The sequence below is a fragment of the Xenopus tropicalis genome, chromosome 3 (genome assembly GCF_000004195.4).
Source record: "Xenopus tropicalis strain Nigerian chromosome 3, UCB_Xtro_10.0, whole genome shotgun sequence".
NCBI lineage: Eukaryota > Metazoa > Chordata > Amphibia > Anura > Pipidae > Xenopus > Xenopus tropicalis.
The window spans coordinates 141,085,388-141,106,606 of NC_030679.2; the positions used below are offsets into that span (position 1 = coordinate 141,085,388).

The following is a 21,219-nucleotide window of genomic DNA, read 5'->3' on the forward strand; positions in this document are numbered from 1 at the left end:
GAGCCCCCCCTGCACTGAGATACAATTGTAACTAATAAGCTAAACAGGTCTCTTGGGGGAACCGAGACTTGCAGCTTAAAGGGCAATTTCACCTTTTTCAGCAAAACTGTAATAACACATAAAACAGGACCCCAAAACCCCCAGAAATGTGTTCAAATTTTAAATAACCTGCCAAATTTAGTCAAATGGGAGTGGTATTTAGGGGGTGTGGTCGCAAAAATGGGCGTGGCCAAATGAATTTGCAATTTATTTTTGTCCCTCTTTCCGTTTTCAATATGTTGGGAGGTATGACATTGGCTTATTTGAGTGCTGGTGAGATGTCAAGTAACCCCCTCTCATCAGGGTGATAGTAATCCAGCCATGGCCGCCATCAGTGCACACACGTCAACTTACAGGTCTTTATCCGGAGTCTCCCTGATTTTAATCCCTCACAGTAACAGGCCCCCCTCCCACCGTTGCAGAAATGGAAAAGAACAATTTATGGGTTGGAAATAGGGTTGGGCACGTGGTGGAGCGGGCCTGGCTTTGTTATAACTGTTCCTAGGGGGTCTGAGCATAGCATGAGCTTTTTTTTCACCAGGGCCCCATTTTGCTTGTTGGCAAGGCCCCCACTCAGGGTGCAGTGACCAGCAGGCTAATATCTGGGGCCCCTGGTGGGGGAGGGTCCTGCTAAGTACTATATAGGGGTACCACCTGGCCAGTATTTTACTGTCTTTGCCAGAAAAATGATGCTCGGTGACAATGTTTTCAGTAGGATACTGTCATGATTTTTATGGGGTACTTTGTATTTCTAAATGACACTGTTACACAGCAAATAATTCCCTCCATTTAACCTTTTATTCTTGAACCAACAAATGTATTTGTAGCTGTAATATTGGTGTGTAGGCGCCATCTCAGTGCATTGTGCCTGAGTCTGAGCTTTCAGCCAGCGCTACACATTAGAACTGCTTTCAGCTAACCTATTGTTTCTCCTACTCCCATGTAACTGGAGGCGTCCCAAGCCGGACTTGGATTTCTTACTATTGAGTGCTATTCTGATACCTACTGGGAGCTGCTATCTTGCTCCCTTCCCATTGTTCTGCTGATCGGCTGCTGGGGGGGAGGGGGGATATCACTCCAACTTGCAGCGCAGCAGTAAAGTGTGACTGAGTCTGAGCTTTCAGCCAGCGCTACACATTAGAACTGCTTTCAGCTAACCTTTTGTTTCTCCTACTCCCATGTAACTGGAGGAGTCCCAAGCCGGACTTGGATTTCTTACTATTGAGTGCTATTCTGATACCTACTGGGAGCTGCTATCTTGCTCCCTTCCCATTGTTCTGCTGATCGGCTGCTGGGGGGGAGGGGGGGATATCACTCCAACTTGCAGCGCAGCAGTAAAGTGTGCCTGAGTCTGAGCTTTCAGCCAGCGCTACACATTAGAACTGCTTTCAGCTAACCTATTGTTTCTCCTACTCCCATGTAACTGGAGGAGTCCCAAGCCAGACTTGGATTTCTTACTATTGAGTGCTATTCTGATACCTACTGGGAGCTGCTATCTTGCTCCCTTCCCATTGATCTGCTGATCTGCTGATCGGCTGCTGGGGGGGTGGGGGGGGGGGAATCTCACTCCAACTTGCAGCACAGCAGTAAAGTGTGACTGAAGTTTATCAGAGCACAGGTCATATGGCTGTGACACCCTAGGAAATAAAGAATTTGGCTAGCCCCATGTGACATTTCTAAATTAAACATAAAAAAATCTGTGTTTTCGAAAATAAACAGATTACAATGCAGGATTCTGCTGGAGAAGCTCTATTAACTTATGTCAACATGTTTTCCCATGACAGTATTTCTCTAGGGTTCTGGCCAGTAAATAATTCAACACACTTTGCTAGTTTGGCATATAAAGGGCAACTAAGTCAACAAAATGAGTTTCAGGCCTCTGCCCGCACTTTCGTGTAATTCTAGACGCTTTTCCGGTTACTATGGTTCCTACATTTCCCAGTTTCCCCTGCGCCAAGCACATGCGTAGTGCCCCCAACCGACACGCCCTTGTGTAATTGACAGCTCCTTCTAACGAATGGGGATCTGACAGGAATCCCAGTAACCCAATCAGCGGTTGAGAGGCGGCAGCGGTTTCCATGGTATCAAGAGGGCCGATACTACTTGGCCATGTAACCAATGACAACAATTTCCCTGCAGAATGACATGTACGCTTTCCTACAGGGAACGGCCGAGCCCCTATTACGACCGCCCACATATCTGACAGACGTTTTTGCCATCCAATTAGAGCTTTGCTCTCTATTGATGGACGTCAACAGTAACCAATTGATCCGCTGCTTCTCGGACCTTTACTGACGACTTCAGTGAAGGGGGAGGGTCGGTAGCAACAGTTGCCCGGGTGAGGGACGGAGCGGCCATAGCCACGGTAGTCGTGGCGACAAGAACCCCGGCAACAAGAATCAACAACAACAACGACCAGCAACTCGGGACCCCCCCCTGGCCCACCTTCAACTAACGGGCAACCCGTCCCGTTATTATTTGTGTACAAATCACTTCCTTGCGGAACGGGGCACTACCCGAGGTGTGACGCTGAAGTGAAGCCGTGTGCTTTGGTGAGTGAGCAGTCGTTCGACAACGACAAGAGAGCGGACTAGACGCGCATGTGTTTTACTGAGGGGTTTATGGCGGAGGGGGAACGGGTGACCCTCGGTCGTTATGGCTACGTCAAACGGTCTTTCCACCCTCCGCCCCCTTTTCAAAATGGCGGCGCCTGCTGTGAGCGGGAGAGAGGTTGCGGGCTGCGCGTCGCTATGGAAATGGATGGGGAGGGAATAGAACGGTGGCTATGGTTACCAGTTCGATTGGCGGTTGGGTGAAACCAATAGGTGGGTGTGGCGCTGAGAGGGTACCAAGTGGGAGCAATGCGGGGGGGGGGGAGTAGAATAAACAGACTGATCAGTGTTGGTTCTGCATTTATATAAGATTGGCTACATTCCCTTGCCGTACCAATCAATAGTATCCAGCCTGCTGCCCTACATGGCAACTAGCATTATGGGAGTTGTAGTTTTAAAAGAACTGGAGGGTTACAAGTTACTTTCCCCTATGAAATAAACTCTTTCTGAGGCCCCTTGATCTCTCACACTGGCCCTAAATCTGTCATACACTTGGTATAGAGATAGAGATTGCTGGTAAATCATTATATACAGTTATATATGGGAGATAATAGGCTGCCCTCACTGACTTAGGGGCCCTGTTCCAATGTATGTTTCACTGCCTGATTCCCATGAAGGTATGGGACCCATTATCTGGAAATCAATTATCCAGAAAGTTCTGGATTATTTCCCATAAACTCCACTTTAGGGCTCTGGTACACGGGGAGATTAGTCGCCCGCAGCAAAACTCCCTGCTCGCGGGCGACTAATCTCCCCGAGTTGCCTTCCCTCTGCCATCCCACCGGCGAACATGTAAGTCGCCGGCGGGATGGCAGACGCGGCGGCGCGATTTCGCGCAAATCGCCGAAAAAGACTCGCGAGGCTTTTTCGGCGATTTCCCGAAATCGCCCCGCCGCGTCTGCCATCCCACCGGCGACTTACATGTTCGCCGGTGGGATGGCAGAGGGAAGGCAACTCGGGGAGATTAGTCGCCCGCGAGCAGGGAGTTTTGCCGCGGGCGACTAATCTCCCCGTGTACCAGAGCCCTTAATATAATAATTAGCATTTTTAAAAATGATTTCCTTATTGTCTGTTATAATAGGACAGTAGCTTGTACTTGATCCCAACTAAGATATAATTACCCCTTATTGGGGCAGAACAGCCCTATTGGGTTTATTTAATGGTTAAATGATTCCCTTTTCTCTGTAATAATAAAACAGTACCTGTACTTGATCCCAACTAAGATATAATTACCCCTTATTGGGGGCAGAACAGCCCTATTGGGTTTATTTCATGGTTAAATGATTCCCTTTTCTCTGTAATAATAAAACAGTACCTGTACTTGATCCCAACTAAGATATAATTACCCCTTATTGGGGCAGAACAGCCCTATTGGGTTTATTTAATGGTTAAATGATTCCCTTTTCTCTGTAATAATAAAACAGTACCTGTACTTGATCCCAACTAAGATATAATTACCCCTTATTGGGGGCAGAACAGCCCTATTGGGTTTATTTAATGGTTAAATGATTCCCTTTTCTCTGTAATAATAAAACAGTACCTGTACTTGATCCCAACTAAGATATACTTACCCCTTATTGGGGCAGAACAGCCCTATTGGGGTTATTTCATGGTTAAATGATTCCCTTTTCTCTGTAATAATAAAACAGTACCTGTACTTGATCCCAACTAAGATATAATTACCCCTTATTGGGGGCAGAACAGCCCTATTGGGGTTATTTAATGGTTAAATGATTCCCTTTTCTCTGTAATAATAAAACAGTACCTGTACTTGATCCCAACTAAGATATAATTACCCCTTATTGGGGCAGAACAGCCCTATTGGGTTTATTTCATGGTTAAATGATTCCCTTTTCTCTGTAATAATAAAACAGTACCTGTACTTGATCCCAACTAAGATATAATTACCCCTTATTGGGGGCAGAACAGCCCTATTGGGGTTATTTAATGGTTAAATGATTCCCTTTTCTCTGTAATAATAAAACAGTACCTGTACTTGATCCTAACTAAGATATAATTACCCCTTATTGGGGCAGAACAGCCCTATTGGGTTTATTTCATGGTTAAATGATTCCCTTTTCTCTGTAATAATAAAACAGTACCTGTACTTGATCCCAACTAAGATATAATTACCCCTTATTGGGGGCAGAACAGCCCTATTGGGGTTATTTAATGGTTAAATGATTCCCTTTTCTCTGTAATAATAAAACAGTACCTGTACTTGATCCCAACTAAAATATAATTAATCCTTATTGGAGCCAAAACCAATCCTATTGGGTTTAATTACTATTTAAATTATTTTTTAGTAAGTATGCAAATTATGGGAAGATCCCTTATCTGGAAAACCCCAGGTCTCGAGCATTCTGGATAACAGGTCCCATACCTGTATAGAGGCATTGACACTCACAACCTTTAGCCTGGAGGCTTACAGTTGGATAAGGGAAAGACTGCAAGCCGCACCTTTGTTTAACTGGAACTAATAAACAGGGCTGTGTTTTTTTCCTTCATTTCTTCCCATTAAAGGAACTCTGACACCAGCATATAAAGTGTGTTAACATTGTGTTTTTTATTTTTTTGGAAAAACGTTTCCAGCTTCTTCTAGATTAAGTCTGTCCAACTGGAGATATTGCTATGGCCGGCAGAGCCTCACTGACCTCTTTGGGTGTCAGTGTTGTCTTTTTATTTCCTGGCCCCCATAAACATGTAAAATGGTGGATAAGTGGCCCTCTGTATGGGAACAGTAGCCCAGTGCTGCTGCAGATACTCTTAGGGTGAAGACACACAGAGCAACTTAGTAGCAGCTACTTGTCACGGCTACTAAACCCCAGAAAATCCCCTGCCATAGACAATACTGAGAATTGCCTCTGCTAAAACACACGTAGAGACAGTTATCAGTAAATGATCAGCATTGTCTGTTTTAGTAGCCGTGACAAGTAGCTGCTACTAGTAGCTCTGTGTGTCGGCACCCTTAAAAGAAGAGTTCTTTTGTTCATTATGCCAGATAATGGATACATGGAAGTGATCATTTAAAAGCTCATTTGTGATCCTCTTTTTTGTTTTTTTAGCTCCACCTGGGTAGCACCCATAATGGCGACTCAAGCCTACGTGACAGAGCTCCAGGCAGCTGCCCCTGCCGCCACGCAGGGCACCCCGCAGCAGTATGTGGCAGAACTGCAAGTCACCCCCTCCGGCAGTTCCCAGGCGTCAGGAGCCCAGACTCCCTCTGCGCAGCAGTACATTGTAGTGACCGTTTCGGGTGCGTATCCTACAAACTGCAGCAGCACAAACAAACAGGAAGGGCCACTGCCCAAGGGCCTGCATGTTATATAGTGGGGGCAGGAAGGATGTTGTCTCGCTTGTGTGCAAACATGGCAGGCTGTGAGTTGCAGTACAACAGCGTGTGAATGGGGCTCAAGTTTCCCAAACATATGGTGCCAGTTTCTGACTGGGCCCTCAGGGGCCCACCAGAAAACCTTATACCATAGGCCCACTCTCCAATCTATTTTTCCTCCTTTCCTCACCCAACCTCTTTATTCTCTTAAGCTTGCCATACACATGGCGATCTGACGATGTTTCGTGCGACCATCGGTCAGATGTGCCACACACCATTCAGGGCTGAATCGGCAGGTAAGGAGGTAGAAACAATAGGATTTCTACCTCCTTCTGCCGATTCAGCGCTGAAGGGAGAATTTTGGTCAGGCGCCTTCTATGGCGCCCGATCAAAATTTTCAAACTGGTCCGATCGGCGAGTCGGCCGATATCAGCAGTTTCCTGCGATATCAGTCGACTCGCCGACATACCATACACGCACCGAATATCGTACGAAACGAGGTTTCGTACGATATTATCAGTGCGTGTATGGCCACCTCTAGTGTCTTTTATTTACATGCAAGCATCTATTCTTCCATCTATTTCTCCTCTTTGTTCCCATTCCCATTTGGATGTTGCTCCCAGTGGCCTCAAATAGGTGCTTATTTTTTAATTTCTGGTAAGGAGGCAAGTTTTGGCTGCATAAAAAATGTGTATAATGCCAAATAGAGCCTTCTATAGGCTGCCAGTCCACATAAGGGCTATTAAGTAGCCAATTATAACTCTTATTGTTACCCCCCAGGAATCTTTTTCATGCTTGTGTTGCTCCCCAACACTGTTTCCATTAAAATATGGCTTGTGGGTATAAATGGTTGGGGATCCCTGCAATGTAACTAGAGACAGTACATTAGGACTGTGGCTACTGACTGCTACTATCAGCCTAATATTCTGCCTTCTTTATCCCCACACAGAAGGGTCCGTGAGAGGCAGTGACGGGGAACTCAGCCCAGGGGGAACCCCCACACCCACAACCGGGGTGCCGACACAGGTGGTACAGCAAGTGCAAGCAGCACAGCAGGTACTGATGCAAGGGCAGAAATTGGGGTGCAGAGATGTGTATATAAGGCCCCCATAAGGTGGGGTATCCCTGCTTTATGCTTTATATGCTCTCTGTCTATTAGTTATTGTGTGTCTCCCCTATTGTTAGCTGTCTCTGTGCCCCATTACCATGCCATATTGGAGAAGGGGATTTGTTGTGGGGTATGCCCATGGCTTTCCCCTAGTTTGTGTGCCATGCCTGTTCTGCCAACCAAGTCCAATGATCTGTCTTTCCCTCATATTTCCTTGCCCCCCAACATTGTTGCTCCCTCCTTTTTAAAGGGGTTGTCAACCTTTCAGTTGGCTTTTAGTATGAAGTAGAGAGTACATTAATTGCTCTTCTTTTTTCATTATTTGTAGTTTTTTTTTTTTAGTTATTTTATTTTTTGTTCAGCATCTTTCTCCAGTCTGGAGTTTTAGCCGATATCTGGTTGCTAAAAATCAAATTACCTTAGCAACCAGGGATTGGTTTAAATGAGAGACTGATATATGGACAAGAGAGGACTTAAGTTGAAAAAATCAGGTATAAAAAGTAACAATAACAATAAAATAGTAGCCTTGCAGAGCAATAGTTTTTGTCTGTGGGGTCAGTGATCCCCATTTGAAAGCTGGAAAGAATAATAATTAAAAAACTATAAATAATGAATAATGAAGACTAATTGAGAAGTTGCTTAGAATTGGCCATTCTGTACCATACCTGTGGGTTTGTTGTGCTCAAGCCCCTGCACGCTCTGCGGCTCATTCATTCCTCTGCCTGCTGCTCTGCCCCCCAATAATCTCTCTTGCATGTTGTTCCTTTCTGTTAGGCTTTCACTGAGCCTCCTTTTCTTTCTCTTGCAATCTCTCCTGCGGGCTGCTTGCTCTCTGCTGTCTCTAAATCTGTCTCTTCACGCACACAGAGGCTGCTGGTCCAAGCAAGGGTGCAGCCCAAGGTCACTGCAGTCTCCCCTCTGCAGCTGGCTGGATCATCGGTACCCCAGCAAGTATGTCACCTACATCCCATGATGCGCTCTCACCTCTCTTCCCATCCATTCTGGAAGGGCCTGCAGTGCTTTGCATGCCGTATTTGTGTAAAGAAACACCACCTGTCAGTATATCCCCAAATGAAACTGAAATCGTGGAGTTTGCCGGCACTTATTCGCATGTTTCAGAGCCATTTCCCATTGCGCAGTGGCTTTGCACTGCATTGCAGACCTGCCCAGTGACTCCACAGGGCAGACCTTGGTTATTGTGTAATCCCCCCTCCACCCCATGCTGTATGTATGTATGTAAATATATATATATATCTCGCCACTGCACAGGGGTCTTACTCTCCTCTAACTTCAGATTCTCCTTTCTATTCTCTGTCAGCGGCTGGTGGTGCAGAGCTCCCCTCAGGGCACTAAGGCAGCACAGGTCTCCCTAACAGTACACACAGTGCAGCAGCAGCCAGCACACTCCCCTCCTGATGTGAGTACAATCTACACAGTGGGGTCCCTGGGAGATAGCTCCCTGGGGAGTAAAAGGGCTAGTAGTTGGGGGTATAAAGCTGCTTTTTGTCATGGCACCTCTATTAGCTCAGTCTCACTGTAGGAATCCCAGGGTGCCTGATTGCATATTAGAGCTCTTGGGGATTCTATAAGAATTCTTTGTGGGTACATAAGGGTATAAAGCTTATTTGTGTTCCAGGGGGACAGCCCATCTCTGAAGGCAGGACAAGCCCAGCCATTGCAGCTCCACGGAACGCAACAAGAGGTGAGCAACCAACCCCCCCCTGCACCTGAACCATTCTCATTGCCCACCCTGTTCCTGTAAAAATACGCCTTAGCCTCCTGACTTCACCCCTATGTTTGATTGAACCTAGGGATGCACCAAATCCAGGATTCGGTTGGGAATTCGCCTTTTGCAGCAGGATTCGGATTCAGCGGAATCCATGGTCCTGGCCGAACCGAATCCTTAACATGATGTGACTTTTTGTCACATAAACACGAAAATTGAATTTTACACACGCGGTTCTTTGTGGCTTAATTTACATTCAGACTAATCTTTCAAGAAGGATTCAGGGTTCAGCCGAATCCCAAAATAGTGGATTCAGTGCACCCCCAATTGAAAGTTCCCTATTTCCTTCTCAAGTTAAAGCCACCTTAGGCCAATGGAATGCAGGGTGTTCCATTAAATCACAGTAGGAGTGTTGTCTGCACCCTCTGTTTAACCCTCTGTTGGCCCAGGCAAAGCAGCTCAAAGTTAGTAGTGTAAAACTAGTAATAGTAGTGTAAAACTGCTAATATCCGTAAAAAAAAGTCAAGGAGAGCTAATGTTAGCCCTTATTCTGAGGCTCAAACTGAAATGCATGGCTTTAGTATGTTAGTTGGAGTCTGATTGGTTATTATCTCATACTTGTGCTTCTCTGTACCTGGCCACCCATTAGCACTGTGCAGTCTTCATTTTGTTCTTATTTGGCTCTTCTCTCCTTCCCTCACAGCGATCGGTCGTACAAGCGAATCCTCAGAAATCCTCCCCCGTTCATCAGCTGACAGTCCAGGCTCTTCAGCATGTCCAAGGGGCAGCCGAGGTACTTTCAGGGTCTGCGCAAGACCACGAGTGCATGTTTGCGGAGTCAGAACTGTGTGTGTTGGCTGGGAATAGGTAGGGAGGTGCAAAGGAGGGACTGCGGAGAGTCCAGCTTCAGCTGGGCTAAACTGAGTATGGGATGGTTTTGTATGTATTAGTGGACATTTCATTAGTAGAGTATGTATGTATGTATGTATGTATGTATGTATGTATGTATATCTTTATTTATAAAGCGCTACTTATGTACGCAGCACTGTACAGTAGGATACATTCATACAAACAGGGTGTTAATAAGATAATAATAAACAAGATAAATACAGCTGCAATAAGTTAAGAGTCGAGGACACAAGAGGAAGGAGGTCCCTGCCCCATAGAGCTTACAATCTATATAAAAGGCAATTAAACCCCCAGAAATGTTATGGGGTTTTTTTTTGTTTTTTTTTTTTATATCTGTCCTTAAAGAAACAGTAACACCAAAATATGAAAGTTCATGAGAGTAATTAAAATATAATGTACTGGTAAAAGTTGTGTGTTTGCTACAAAATATAGTTTATATAATCAAACTGCTGTGTAGCCCCGGGAGCAGCCATTCAAACTGGAAAAAGGAGAAAAGGCACAGGTTACATAGCAGATAAGCTCTGTAGAATACAATAGTGTTTTATCTGTTATCTGCTATGTAACCTGTGCCTCTCCTCTGAATGGCTGCCCCCGGGGCTACACAGCAGCTTTGTTTATATAAACTTTCTGTAGCAAACACACAGTTGTACCAGGGCAGGGCAGCAGTACATTATATTCTAATTACTTTGATATACTTTACTTTTTTGGTGTTACTGTTCCTTTAATACTGTCCACCAGTCTGCATCTTTTATCTTCAACCTGTACATTTTATCCTTTATTAGTCTGTTTCCATCTTTCTGGGTCCCTAGAAGATAATCCTCCATGTTTGATGGGAGCATGCTGTGTATAACCAGTATTCTCTCTTCTGCTCTAAGGTTCAGCAGCTGCAGCAAGTCCCGGTGCAACACGTATACCCCAGCCAGGTGCAATATGTGGAGGGAACCGACGCCACATACACTGGCAGCACCATGTAAGTGTGACATAAAGCTGCATCTGTACACTCACACGTGTTTGCATTGTAACCAATACCAAACCTAAAATCGTTCTGTAAAACCATAAATATACTATGCTAGAAATCCCTAAATGTCAGTGCTAAAATCATTAAGTATATCTGTATAAACCAACCCTAATAAACCCGTACTACCAAGCCTGAAACCATCAGTTAAAGCCCTGAATGCCAGCCTTAAGGTGCCCAAACACGGGCCGATATTAGCTGGCGATATTGGTCCTTTAGACCCATTTGTCAGCTTATCTGCCCGTGTATGGGCAAGAACCACAGGCCTCCCCGACCAACATCTGACCTGAAATCGGCCAGATCTCGATCGGGCAGGTTTGATCTTTCCAACGGACTGGGGACCGTATTGGCTCCGATCCAATGCTGCCTATAAGGTATTTAAATACCTTATACGCCACAAGACATCTCTAATAATAGGCCTAGCCTTTCCCCCCTTGCCTTTTTTAAATGTTTCATGTAGAATTTTAGTTAGGAACTGCTCCATAGCAGCACGGCAAAAAGGCGACGGGTGCTTGAATTCCTGTGTGCACTGACCGGGAAGTTGTCTTTGCATTGGAGGACCTTCGGCACTTATGCTTCTTTGTTTAAATTTATGACCGCAACATTACCCCCTAAACTGTCTGAAGAAATAGAAACATAAATTTAAACTACAGGCGCTGATAAAAAGTGCTGAAGGTCCTCTGATGCGAAGACAGCTTCCGGGTCAGTGCACACAGGAATTCAAGCATCCGTCACCTTTTCACCGTGCTGCTATGGAGCAGCTCGTAACTAAAATTCTACATGAAGCATTTAAAAAAGGCAAGGGGGAAAGGCTAGGCCTATTATTAGAGATGTTTTGTGGAGTATAAGGTATTTAAATATTTATGTGTTACTGTTCCTTTAAGAACCATTTGGGGAAACCCTGAATGCCAAACTTAGTACCCTCTGGCTAATGGCACACTAAGCATTCCGCCTGATGGTGATTTGACTGGCAGCCACCTCCCATGACTACATTTCAGCCAATAATGTGTGCTCTTAGCAGCTGGCAGAGGTCAGAGGAAAATGCCTAATGTTCTATTAGCCTTTGGGGAAATAGTTGTGCACATTGCTGTGATGCTAATAGAACACCATTGCTGTCATTGTTGGGCATGCTGGGAGTTGTACAAATGTACCGCAGGTTGGCTATAGACATTGGCCTACTTGCTGTACAGGTATCATACTCATTTAATGGCTGGACATGGCTGCACTCCGCAGCAGCAAGCACTGTGTCTATTTATTCTAATGCGGACGATTGATTGGTGTATTTTTGTGTTCCTGCAGCCGATCAGGGTCCTACCCCTACACCGAGACTCCCCTTTACACCCAGGCTACGGGATCTACATACTACGAGGCGCAGGGAGCCACAGGGCAGGTCAGCTCTCCCACCTCATCCCCAGCTTTGGCCAGCAGCCCATCGGTGCCCATGTATGTGTCTGGGGGGCAGATTCTCACCAACACCACCCAGTCCGCGGCCTCAGGTGGAACTGGAGGAGGTGGTAGTGGATCAGGAACGGGGACCTACGTTATCCAGGGTGGATTTATCATGGGCAGCTCTACCCAGTCCTACTCTCATACCACACGTGCCTCGCCAGCCACGGTGAGGCCACTCTCACTCGTCTGTGTGCCCCTTCTTCGTCATCAACGTCTCTGCCTCCTATTCCCCATAATAAATGTGTGGACTATTGTGTCCTGAGAGAGTTTGGTACAGCTGTTCATCCCCCTGTTAGTTCAATACATCACTCTATCCAATCCTCTCCCATTCCATTGCTTCCTGCCCTGCTGCTGTTGTGCCACCCTGCCCCTAACGGTGTCTCACCTTGTCCCACAGGTACAGTGGCTGCTTGATAACTACGAGACGGCAGAGGGGGTGAGCCTGCCCCGCAGCACCCTGTACTGCCACTACTTACTGCACTGCCAGGAGCAAAAACTGGAGCCTGTAAATGCCGCCTCTTTCGGGAAGCTCATCCGCTCGGTCTTCATGGGCCTGAGAACCCGCCGACTGGGCACGAGGTGAGCGAGACAGTGTCCCTAGGCAGAGCCAGTGCACAGTCTGTGTTCCCTATACACAGTCCTGTGTTCATCTATAGAAAGAGCCGTGTTCTGTATATGTTACTGAGTGCTGTTATTTGTATCCTGCAGGGGGAACTCTAAGTACCACTATTACGGCCTGCGAATCAAAGCCAGCTCCCCACTTCTGCGCCTGATGGAGGACCAGCAGCACCTCGCTATGCGCCAGCAGCCCTTCTCCCAGAAACAGAGGTTGTAGTCCCAGCTTTCACCCAACTTCCATTTCTCTCACACTTCCAAGCCATTTGCCTGTGCTTGAAGGTTGTGCACCCCCCCACAGACCCTTGGCATGCAGTGTGTACCCCCTGAAGCTACTTGTAGTATTATGGCATTTTCCCTTATTTCCCTTATAGAAGTTCTGTTGTTAGCAACTTTGCAATTGGTCTTCATTATATATATATATATATATATATAATATAATATAATATTTTTTATGTTTCTTTTCATTGTTTGTCTTCCTTTTTGGTCTCTTTCCAGCTTTCAAATAGGGGTCACCGACCCTACAGCCAAAAAAACGATGGCACTGTGAGACCCCAATTTCATCTTTCTTGCTACTTATTATTTCTATTCTTCTATTACTTCTTATTCGGGCCTTCTCCTCAGGGCCTGTGCCTAAGGCTTTAGGGGGGTGCTCAAGTGCCTATACATTAGATATCTCATTTTTAAATAAAATTTAAATATGCCTCCAGCCGCCACCCCAAATTTCCTTAGGAAATCTGGCGATGGAGCTGGGGAGGTAAAGGGAACAGGGGGCCAGGTCACACTGCAGGAGTGACGTCACCTCTGCGACATAGGAACACATGATGTCATTTCTGCGTGTTTAGGTCCGGTGCCTAACCAGTGACTGGTTACTAGGGTAAAAAAAGACCTTAGCAACCAGATAGCTGCAGAAGTACCATACTTGAGTGCTTCAGAACAAAATGCTAAGTAACTAAAAACCCACAAAAAAATAGAAAATGAAGACTAATTGCAAACTGTCTCAAAATATCTTCACGTCTTCATCATGTCTTCATCATGTTAAACTGTAGCCATTTGCAAATAACTGTCCAAATGCTGAATAATTGGAAAGCTCTTTCTTTCCCAGGCTAAAAACCGTGCAGAAGATGGAAGGTATGAGTAACGGGGTGGGGGGCTCCCAGCAGCAAGCGTCGGGTCTGTCTGACATCAGCGCTCAGGTGCAGCAGTACCAGCAGTTTTTAGGTAGGTTGCCCAAGGTCGGCTATGAGCTTGGCTTTATTTGGCCTGTCCCCTTTTACCTCTCCCTCTCTTGCAGATGCTTCAAAGACACTTCCAGAGTTTGCAGAGATGGATTTGCAGGGGAAGCCGCTCCCTGATGGCGTGACTCTGGCCAATGTGAAGGCTTTCCAGTTACTGTACAGGGAGCACTGCGAGGTAACCAGCATATGCCTTAGCTACAGTGCCGCCTCGGTGCCCAGGGTCAGCCGACAGTTTACTAACGGCCATTTTATTTCACAGGCTATAGTGGATGTGGTTGTGAATTTGCAGTTCACCTTGGTAGAGACCCTGTGGAAAACCTTTTGGAGGTTCAACCAGACGCAGCACAGCGACAGCACAATGTAAGTACCAATGTGAGCCCGTAGTGGGAGCTGTACCGTAGCAGGGCATTGCCAGGAGGTTACCCTGTGTGTTCCCCTCATTCTCTCCAGAGACGATGAAGCAGAGAAGCGGCTGCCCAAGGACTGCCTAGTGCTGCTCTCCAAGTATGAGCCATTGCTTAAATGGAGCAGAGACTGTGATCATCTCCTCTATCAGGTTCTGGTGGAAACGCTCATCCCAGATGTACTGCGCCCCATACCAAGTAAGTGCAACTCCCCCTCCCCAAACTTATACACACACCCTTCTAGAGGTGCATGCTGGGCTCACCAACTGTATGGCTTATGGCACTCACACAGGGACCTCGTATTCCCTCAGGTGCCCTGACACAAGCTATTCGCAACTTTGCCAAGAGCCTGGAGAGCTGGCTGACGAGCGCCATGATGAACATACCCGAGGAGATGGTGCGGGTTAAGGTAGGAAGTGTCTCTTGCCTGTAAGCGACTGCTCAAGCGACTGAGGCTCTCACAAAGAGCACACAAGCTGTATGTTATGGGACTGACTCTCCAGGTCACACAGAGCCTGTGTATGTTGGATTATGGGACTGATTCACTGACTCTCATAGGGGGCACACAGAGCCTGTGTATGTTGGATTATGGGACTGATTCACTGACTCTCATAGGGGGCACACAGAGCCTGTGTATGTTGGATTATGGGATTGATTTACTGACTCTCATAGGGGGCACACAGAGCCTGTGTATGTTGGATTATGGGACTGATTTACTGACTCTCATAGGAGGCACACAGAGCCTGTGTATGTTGGATTATGGGACTTATTCACTGATTCTCATAGGGGGCACACAGAGCCTGTGTATGTTGGATTATGGGACTGATTTACTGACTCTCATAGGGGGCACACAGAGCCTGTGTATGTTGGATTATGGGACTGATTTACTGACTCTCATAGGGGGCACACAGAGCCTGTGTATGTTGGATTATGGGACTGATTTACTGACTCTCATAGGAGGCACACAGAGCCTGTGTATGTTGGATTATGGGACTTATTCACTGATTCTCATAGGGGGCACACAGAGCCTGTGTATGTTGGATTATGGGACTGATTCACTGATTCTCATAGGGGGCACACAGAGCCTGTGTATGTTGGATTATGGGACTGATTTACTGACTCTCATAGGGGGCGCACAGAGCCTGTGTATGTTGGGTTATGGGACTGATTTACTGACTCTCATAGGGGGCACACAGAGCCTGTGTATGTTGGATTATGGGACTGATTTACTGACTCTTATAGGGGGCACACAGAGCCTGTGTATGTTGGATTATGGGACTGATTCACTGATTCTCATAGGGGGCACACAGAGCCTGTGCATGTTGGATTATGGGACCGATTCACTGACTCTCATACACAGGCCCTGTGTGCCCCCTATGTCAGGTTGTGACAAGCTCATTGGCTCTCCTAAGGAATGCAGAGTTTTACACGATAGGCTGATATGCCTACTACAGAGCATACACACTCACCCATAGGCTGGGCTGGCTGGGGAGAAGGCATAAAGCATTGCCCAGGAGGAGTGCTCAGCAGTGGGTAGTTCAACCTGGACACAACAGTTGCTCTTTATTTCAGAGGGGAGCACAGTCTGTGCATGGGAGAAGCCCCCAGTATGTGTCTGAGGTTGAACTGTTGCTAGGAGTTAGTCAAGGGCTCCCCAATGGCAATGTTTAACCCTTTGTTTTCTGGCCAGTGACATTCTCTTCCCTGTTGCACCTATTAGGCCAGCGCTGCAAGTGCCTTTGCCCAGACATTGCGGCGATACACGTCTCTGAATCACCTTGCTCAGGCTGCCCGCGCCGTGCTGCAGAACACTGCCCAGATCAACCAAATGCTCAGCGATCTCAACCGTGTGGATTTCACCAACGTGCAGGTAACCGTACAGCCTCTCCTCATACACTTCCTCCTGTAATATACCCTGCCCTCATACCTGTAACTCCTCCTCCTCTAATATACCCTGCCCTCATATCTGTAACGCCTCCTCCTCTAATATACCCTGCCCTCATACCTGTAACTCCTCCTCCTCTAATATACCCTGCCCTCATATCTGTAACTCCTCCTCTAATAGGCCCTTGTAAGAATATCTCTCCCCCTCGGTTCCCCTCCATGTTTGTTTCCTTGCCCCCTTCCTCAGGAACAAGCCTCGTGGGTGTGCCGCTGTGCAGACCGGGTGGTACAGAGGCTGGAGCAGGACTTCAAGCTGACGCTACAGCAGCAGAGCTCCCTAGAGCAATGGGCAGAGTGGCTGGATAGTGTCGTCTCCCAGGTGCTGAAACCTTACCAGGGGAGCCCAGGATTTCCCAAGGCGGCCAAACTCTTCCTACTGAAGTGGTCCTTCTACAGGTGCGCCATTGTGCATATATATATATATATTAGAACTCCTCAGTGGTGTAACAGGCACTCACGATAAGGCAATCATAATTGCCTGGGTGCAGTCCAAGACATGCAAAATGTGTACAAAAATGGAAGGTAACGCACTCACAGGACTTAAGAAAAACAAAATTTATTTTACTTACAAAGTTACATCTAACGTTTCAAAGAGAAAGGCTGCAGTGGCAGCCGAAACATATATATATATATATATATATATAATACTGTATGTATGTTGGACCTCAGAGGAGTGGGCTATGCAAACTCAGTGGCACACAGATGACATCCATGTATTTCTATTTCCCTCCAACCCCCAGCTCCATGGTGATAAGGGATCTGACCCTCCGCAGCGCCGCCAGTTTTGGGTCTTTCCACCTGATCCGGCTGTTGTACGACGAGTACATGTACTACCTGATAGAGCACCGCGTGGCACAGGCTCGCGGGGAGACACCAATCGCTGTCATGGGGGAGGTGAGTGCAACAATCAGGGCTGGGAGGGACAGAGAGATGCGCTGAATGGCGGCTATGGGTAACCCAGAGTCAGAACCCACAGATAGCACTGACCCAGGTTCTGTATGGGAGGGTCCAACTGCACAGAGAGATGTGCTGAATGGCGGCTATGGGTAACCCAGAGTCAGAACCCACAGATAGCACTGACCCAGGTTCTGTATGGGAGGGACCAACTGCACAGAGAGATGTGCTGAATGGCGGCTATGGGTAACCCAGAGTCAGAACCCACAGATAGCACTGACCCAGGTTCTGTGTGACTCTCACGAGAGGAGCTAATTCCCTTGGTATCGGAGCGGCGAGTATATAATGGGGGACAGTAATGAGATTTGTATCTATTTATTCTGCAGTTTGCAAACCCGGGCAACGCATTGCGCACACTGGACCAAGACAAAGGTAAATGCACCAGTTCCTTGTATCACTGGTATCTCTGTGCCGTCCCTTTGTGTGTGGGCTGCACGGTGCCATCTTGTGCTGTGTGGGCTGCACGGTGCCATCTTGGGGTGTGTGGGCTGCACGGTGCCATCTTGTGCTGTGTGGGCTGCACGGTGCCATCTTGGGGTGTGTGGGCTGCACGGTGCCATCTTGGGGTGTGTGGGCTGCACGGTGCCATCTTGGGGTGTGTGGGCTGCACGGTGCCATCTTGGGGTGTGTGTGGGCTGCACGGTGCCATCTTGGGCTGTGTGGGCTGCACGGTGCCATCTTGTGCTGTGTGGGCTGCACGGTGCCATCTTGTGCTGTGTGGGCTGCACGGTGCCATCTTGGGGTGTGTGGGCTGCACGGTGCCATCTTGGGGTGTGTGGGCTGCACGGTGCCATCTTGGGGTGTGTGGGCTGCACGGTGCCATCTTGGGGTGTGTTTGGGTTGCACGGTGCCATCTTGGGGTGTGTGGGCTGCACGGTGCCATCTTGGGGTGTGTGGGCTGCACGGTGCCATCTTGGGGTGTGTTTGGGTTGCACGGTGCCATCTTGGGGTGTGTGGGCTGCACGGTGCCATCTTGGGGTGTGTGGGCTGCACGGTGCCATCTTGGGGTGTGTGGGCTGCACGGTGCCATCTTGGGGTGTGTGGGCTGCACGGTGCCATCTTGGGGTGTGTGGGCTGCACGGTGCCATCTTGGGGTGTGTGGGCTGCACGGTGCCATCTTGGGGTGTGTGGGCTGCACGGTGCCATCTTGGGGTGTGTGGGCTGCACGGTGCCATCTTGGGGTGTGTGGGCTGCACGGTGCCATCTTGGGGTGTGTGGGCTGCACGGTGCCATCTTGGGGTGTGTGGGCTGCACGGTGCCATCTTGGGGTGTGTGGGTTTGTGCTTTCCTGCCTGTCTCTATGAGAGAGAGAGACAGACAGAGAGAGAGACAGACAGACAGAGAGAGAGAAAGAGACAGACAGAGAGACAGACAGAGAGAGAGACAGAGAGAGAGACAGAGAGAGAGACAGACAGAGAGAGACAGACAGAGAGAGACAGACAGAGAGAGACAGACAGAGAGAGACACAGAGAGAGACAGAGAGACACAGAGAGAGACACAGAGAGAGAGAGAGACACAGAGAGAGACAGACACAGAGAGAGACAGACACAGAGAGAGACAGACACAGAGAGAGAGACAGACACAGAGAGAGAGACAGACACAGAGAGAGACAGACACAGAGAGAGAGACAGACAGAGAGAGAGAGTGTGTGTGTGTGTGATTTCATTGCGTTAATGCCAAAACATTCCCAGGTTGTAAGCTAAATGTAAAAGTTTGGTCTAGCTTCCCGATTATGTCAGTGAGTAGGAGCTGCCATATAGCATGTCCCACAGACACCGAAACAACAACCCACCCCCCTACAGCTGTTCCACTGTGGCTTCTGGGAAAATAAATGGAACATACAGCCTTCAAAAATGGGTATACTTCCCCTTTAACTCCAGTGCAAATACAGTTGCAGATAGATATAAATGCCCTTGCCCTGATGCCACTTTGCACTCTGTATGTACTGACTGCTGTGCCATTACTAATGTACCTTTTAAACAGAAGAAGAAGAGGAGGAGGAGGATGAGAGCGATGAAGATCTGACTCATGACTTGCCCCTCACCATGAGTGACCCCTCCGGTGCTTTGGGTTCTGATTCGCTGGAGCCTCCCGCTAAGCTGGCAAGGAGCGACTCCCAAGCAATCTTTGTACAGGTGCCTCCGACCTCCTAACCGGCCAACCGCCCGCCCAATCAGCACCAAAGCCTTGTGGTTCCGGGGGCGCTACTGAGCTTCCCGCTGAGAGAATCTGCTAGCTGCAGAGCTTGCTTGTTTCCCAAGGGCAGATACCCGCCTGGATGGGGCACACAGAGGCTCACATTGTGCCAATCAGTCTCGTCATGGTGTGCATTGGTGTATACGCCCATAACCACATTTGCACCCACGAACATTATACTGCCACACTGGCCTATGGATTGTGTAGTCATGGGACTGTCTCCGTAGCAACCCTTGCTCTACGTGGCTATGATATATATATATGTGTGTATATATACAGAAATCTATATCAATAGGACTGCATCTCCCGGGGTGGCCAAGCTTGCCCAAGTCACCAGCATTACCCCAGTGCCATTGCTGTAACGCGGAACCCAAGCGCTGCCAAATCTGAACTTGCTGCATCAGCACCGCGGGGCGAGAACCAATCAGATCCTGCACAGCAACAATACATCAGTCTCGTCCAATGCCTTAACCAGATTCCAGTCCCGCCGTGTCACCGTCACGCTCCCCCGCCAGTCCGCACTCGCCGGGCATCATTCTCACCCCTGAAGAAGTTGTTGATTATTGGATGTTGTGATGTGGCTGCGGCCCCCTCCCCCCCCCCGCATTATGGCCTTTACCCGTCTGTCTGTCCAGCCAACTGTCCTATAAGCATCTGTACTGAGGGACCCTTCTGTATGTGGGATCAACCAAACTGCTTTAAAGCTTAGTTTTGTGTCAGTGCTGTGGGGTGAGAACGGGAAGGGGAGCGCAGGAAGAGGAGGAGCAGAGAGGGAAGGGGGAGCGCAGGAAGAGGAGGAGCAGAGAGGGAAGGGGGAGCGCAGGAAGAGGAGGAGCAGAGAGGGAAGGGGGAGCGCAGGAAGAGGAGGAGCAGAGAGGGAAGGGGGAGCGCAGGAAGAGGAGGAGCACAGAGGGAAGGGGGAGCGCAGGAAGAGGAGGAGCACAGAGGGAAGGGGGAGCGCAGGAAGAGGAGGAGCACAGAGGGAAGGGGGAGCGCAGGAAGAGGAGGAGCACAGAGGGAAGGACACCTGAGCGCTTTTCTAACCTTTTGTAGTATTTCTTAAATAACACAATAAATTTTGCTGTGTTCTGTACTGCGCTGACCAATGGTCTCATTGCAGTTGGTAGGTAACTGTCTCTTGCCCCCTAGTCCCTTGCATAGGCCTGCCCTGGCATGGGAACAGGGGGAGGGGCCTGGAATGTGCTCCAATCAGCTTTCATAGAACCCCCCCCCCCCCCATGTACAGGTCCTGAGTGGTCTGCACAAACATTCCCAGTTCAGAAAGGGTGGGAATTACAGCCACTATTGATTTATTTTGGGACTTGGCCATTAAAGGGATTAATTATTTCAATTGGTCTTCCTCATTTATTTTGTTATAGTTTTTAAATTATTTGCCTTCCTCTTCCAACTCTTTCCAACTTTCAAATGGGGGTCACTGACCCCGGCAGCCAAAAGCCGATTGCTCCGTGAGGCTCCAGTTTTATTTTTCTGTTCGGCAGTTCCTCTGCTATAACTATATCAGTCTCTCGTTCAAACCACTCCCTGGTTGCTAAGGTAGTTTGAACCCTAGCAACCATATAACTGCTGAAGTTCCAAAACTGGAGAGCTGCTAAAGAAAAAGTGAAATGAAAAAAAACCATAATAAAAAATGAAGACCAATTGCAAATTGTCTCGGAATA

At 48.0% G+C, this 21,219-nt stretch overlaps 1 protein-coding gene across 7 annotated transcripts; it reads left to right on the top strand.

The window, feature by feature from the left end:
- The first annotated feature begins 2,129 nt into the window (after nucleotides 1-2,129).
- rfx1 (regulatory factor X1) lies at nucleotides 2,130-20,891 on the top strand. 7 transcript variants are annotated; one of them, XM_031899466.1, is made up of 21 exons: nucleotides 2,201-2,591; nucleotides 5,717-5,907; nucleotides 6,932-7,038; nucleotides 7,958-8,041; nucleotides 8,409-8,507; nucleotides 8,727-8,792; nucleotides 9,520-9,609; nucleotides 10,601-10,695; nucleotides 12,040-12,355; nucleotides 12,587-12,768; nucleotides 12,898-13,017; nucleotides 13,910-14,025; nucleotides 14,099-14,217; nucleotides 14,302-14,402; nucleotides 14,493-14,644; nucleotides 14,758-14,855; nucleotides 16,167-16,316; nucleotides 16,578-16,786; nucleotides 17,131-17,284; nucleotides 17,671-17,716; nucleotides 19,331-20,891. In XM_031899466.1, the coding sequence occupies exons 2-21, from the start codon at nucleotides 5,739-5,741 to the stop codon at nucleotides 19,495-19,497; spliced, it is 2,640 nt and encodes an 879-aa protein (XP_031755326.1). In that variant the 5' UTR covers nucleotides 2,201-2,591; nucleotides 5,717-5,738; the 3' UTR covers nucleotides 19,498-20,891. The 7 variants fall into 7 exon arrangements, with proteins under 7 accessions (XP_031755327.1, XP_031755326.1, XP_031755324.1 ...); XM_031899464.1 differs by having other exon boundaries at nucleotides 2,203-2,591; nucleotides 19,328-20,891; XM_031899469.1 differs by having other exon boundaries at nucleotides 2,205-2,591; nucleotides 12,040-12,130; nucleotides 19,328-20,891.
- Nucleotides 20,892-21,219: the final 328 nt, after the last annotated feature.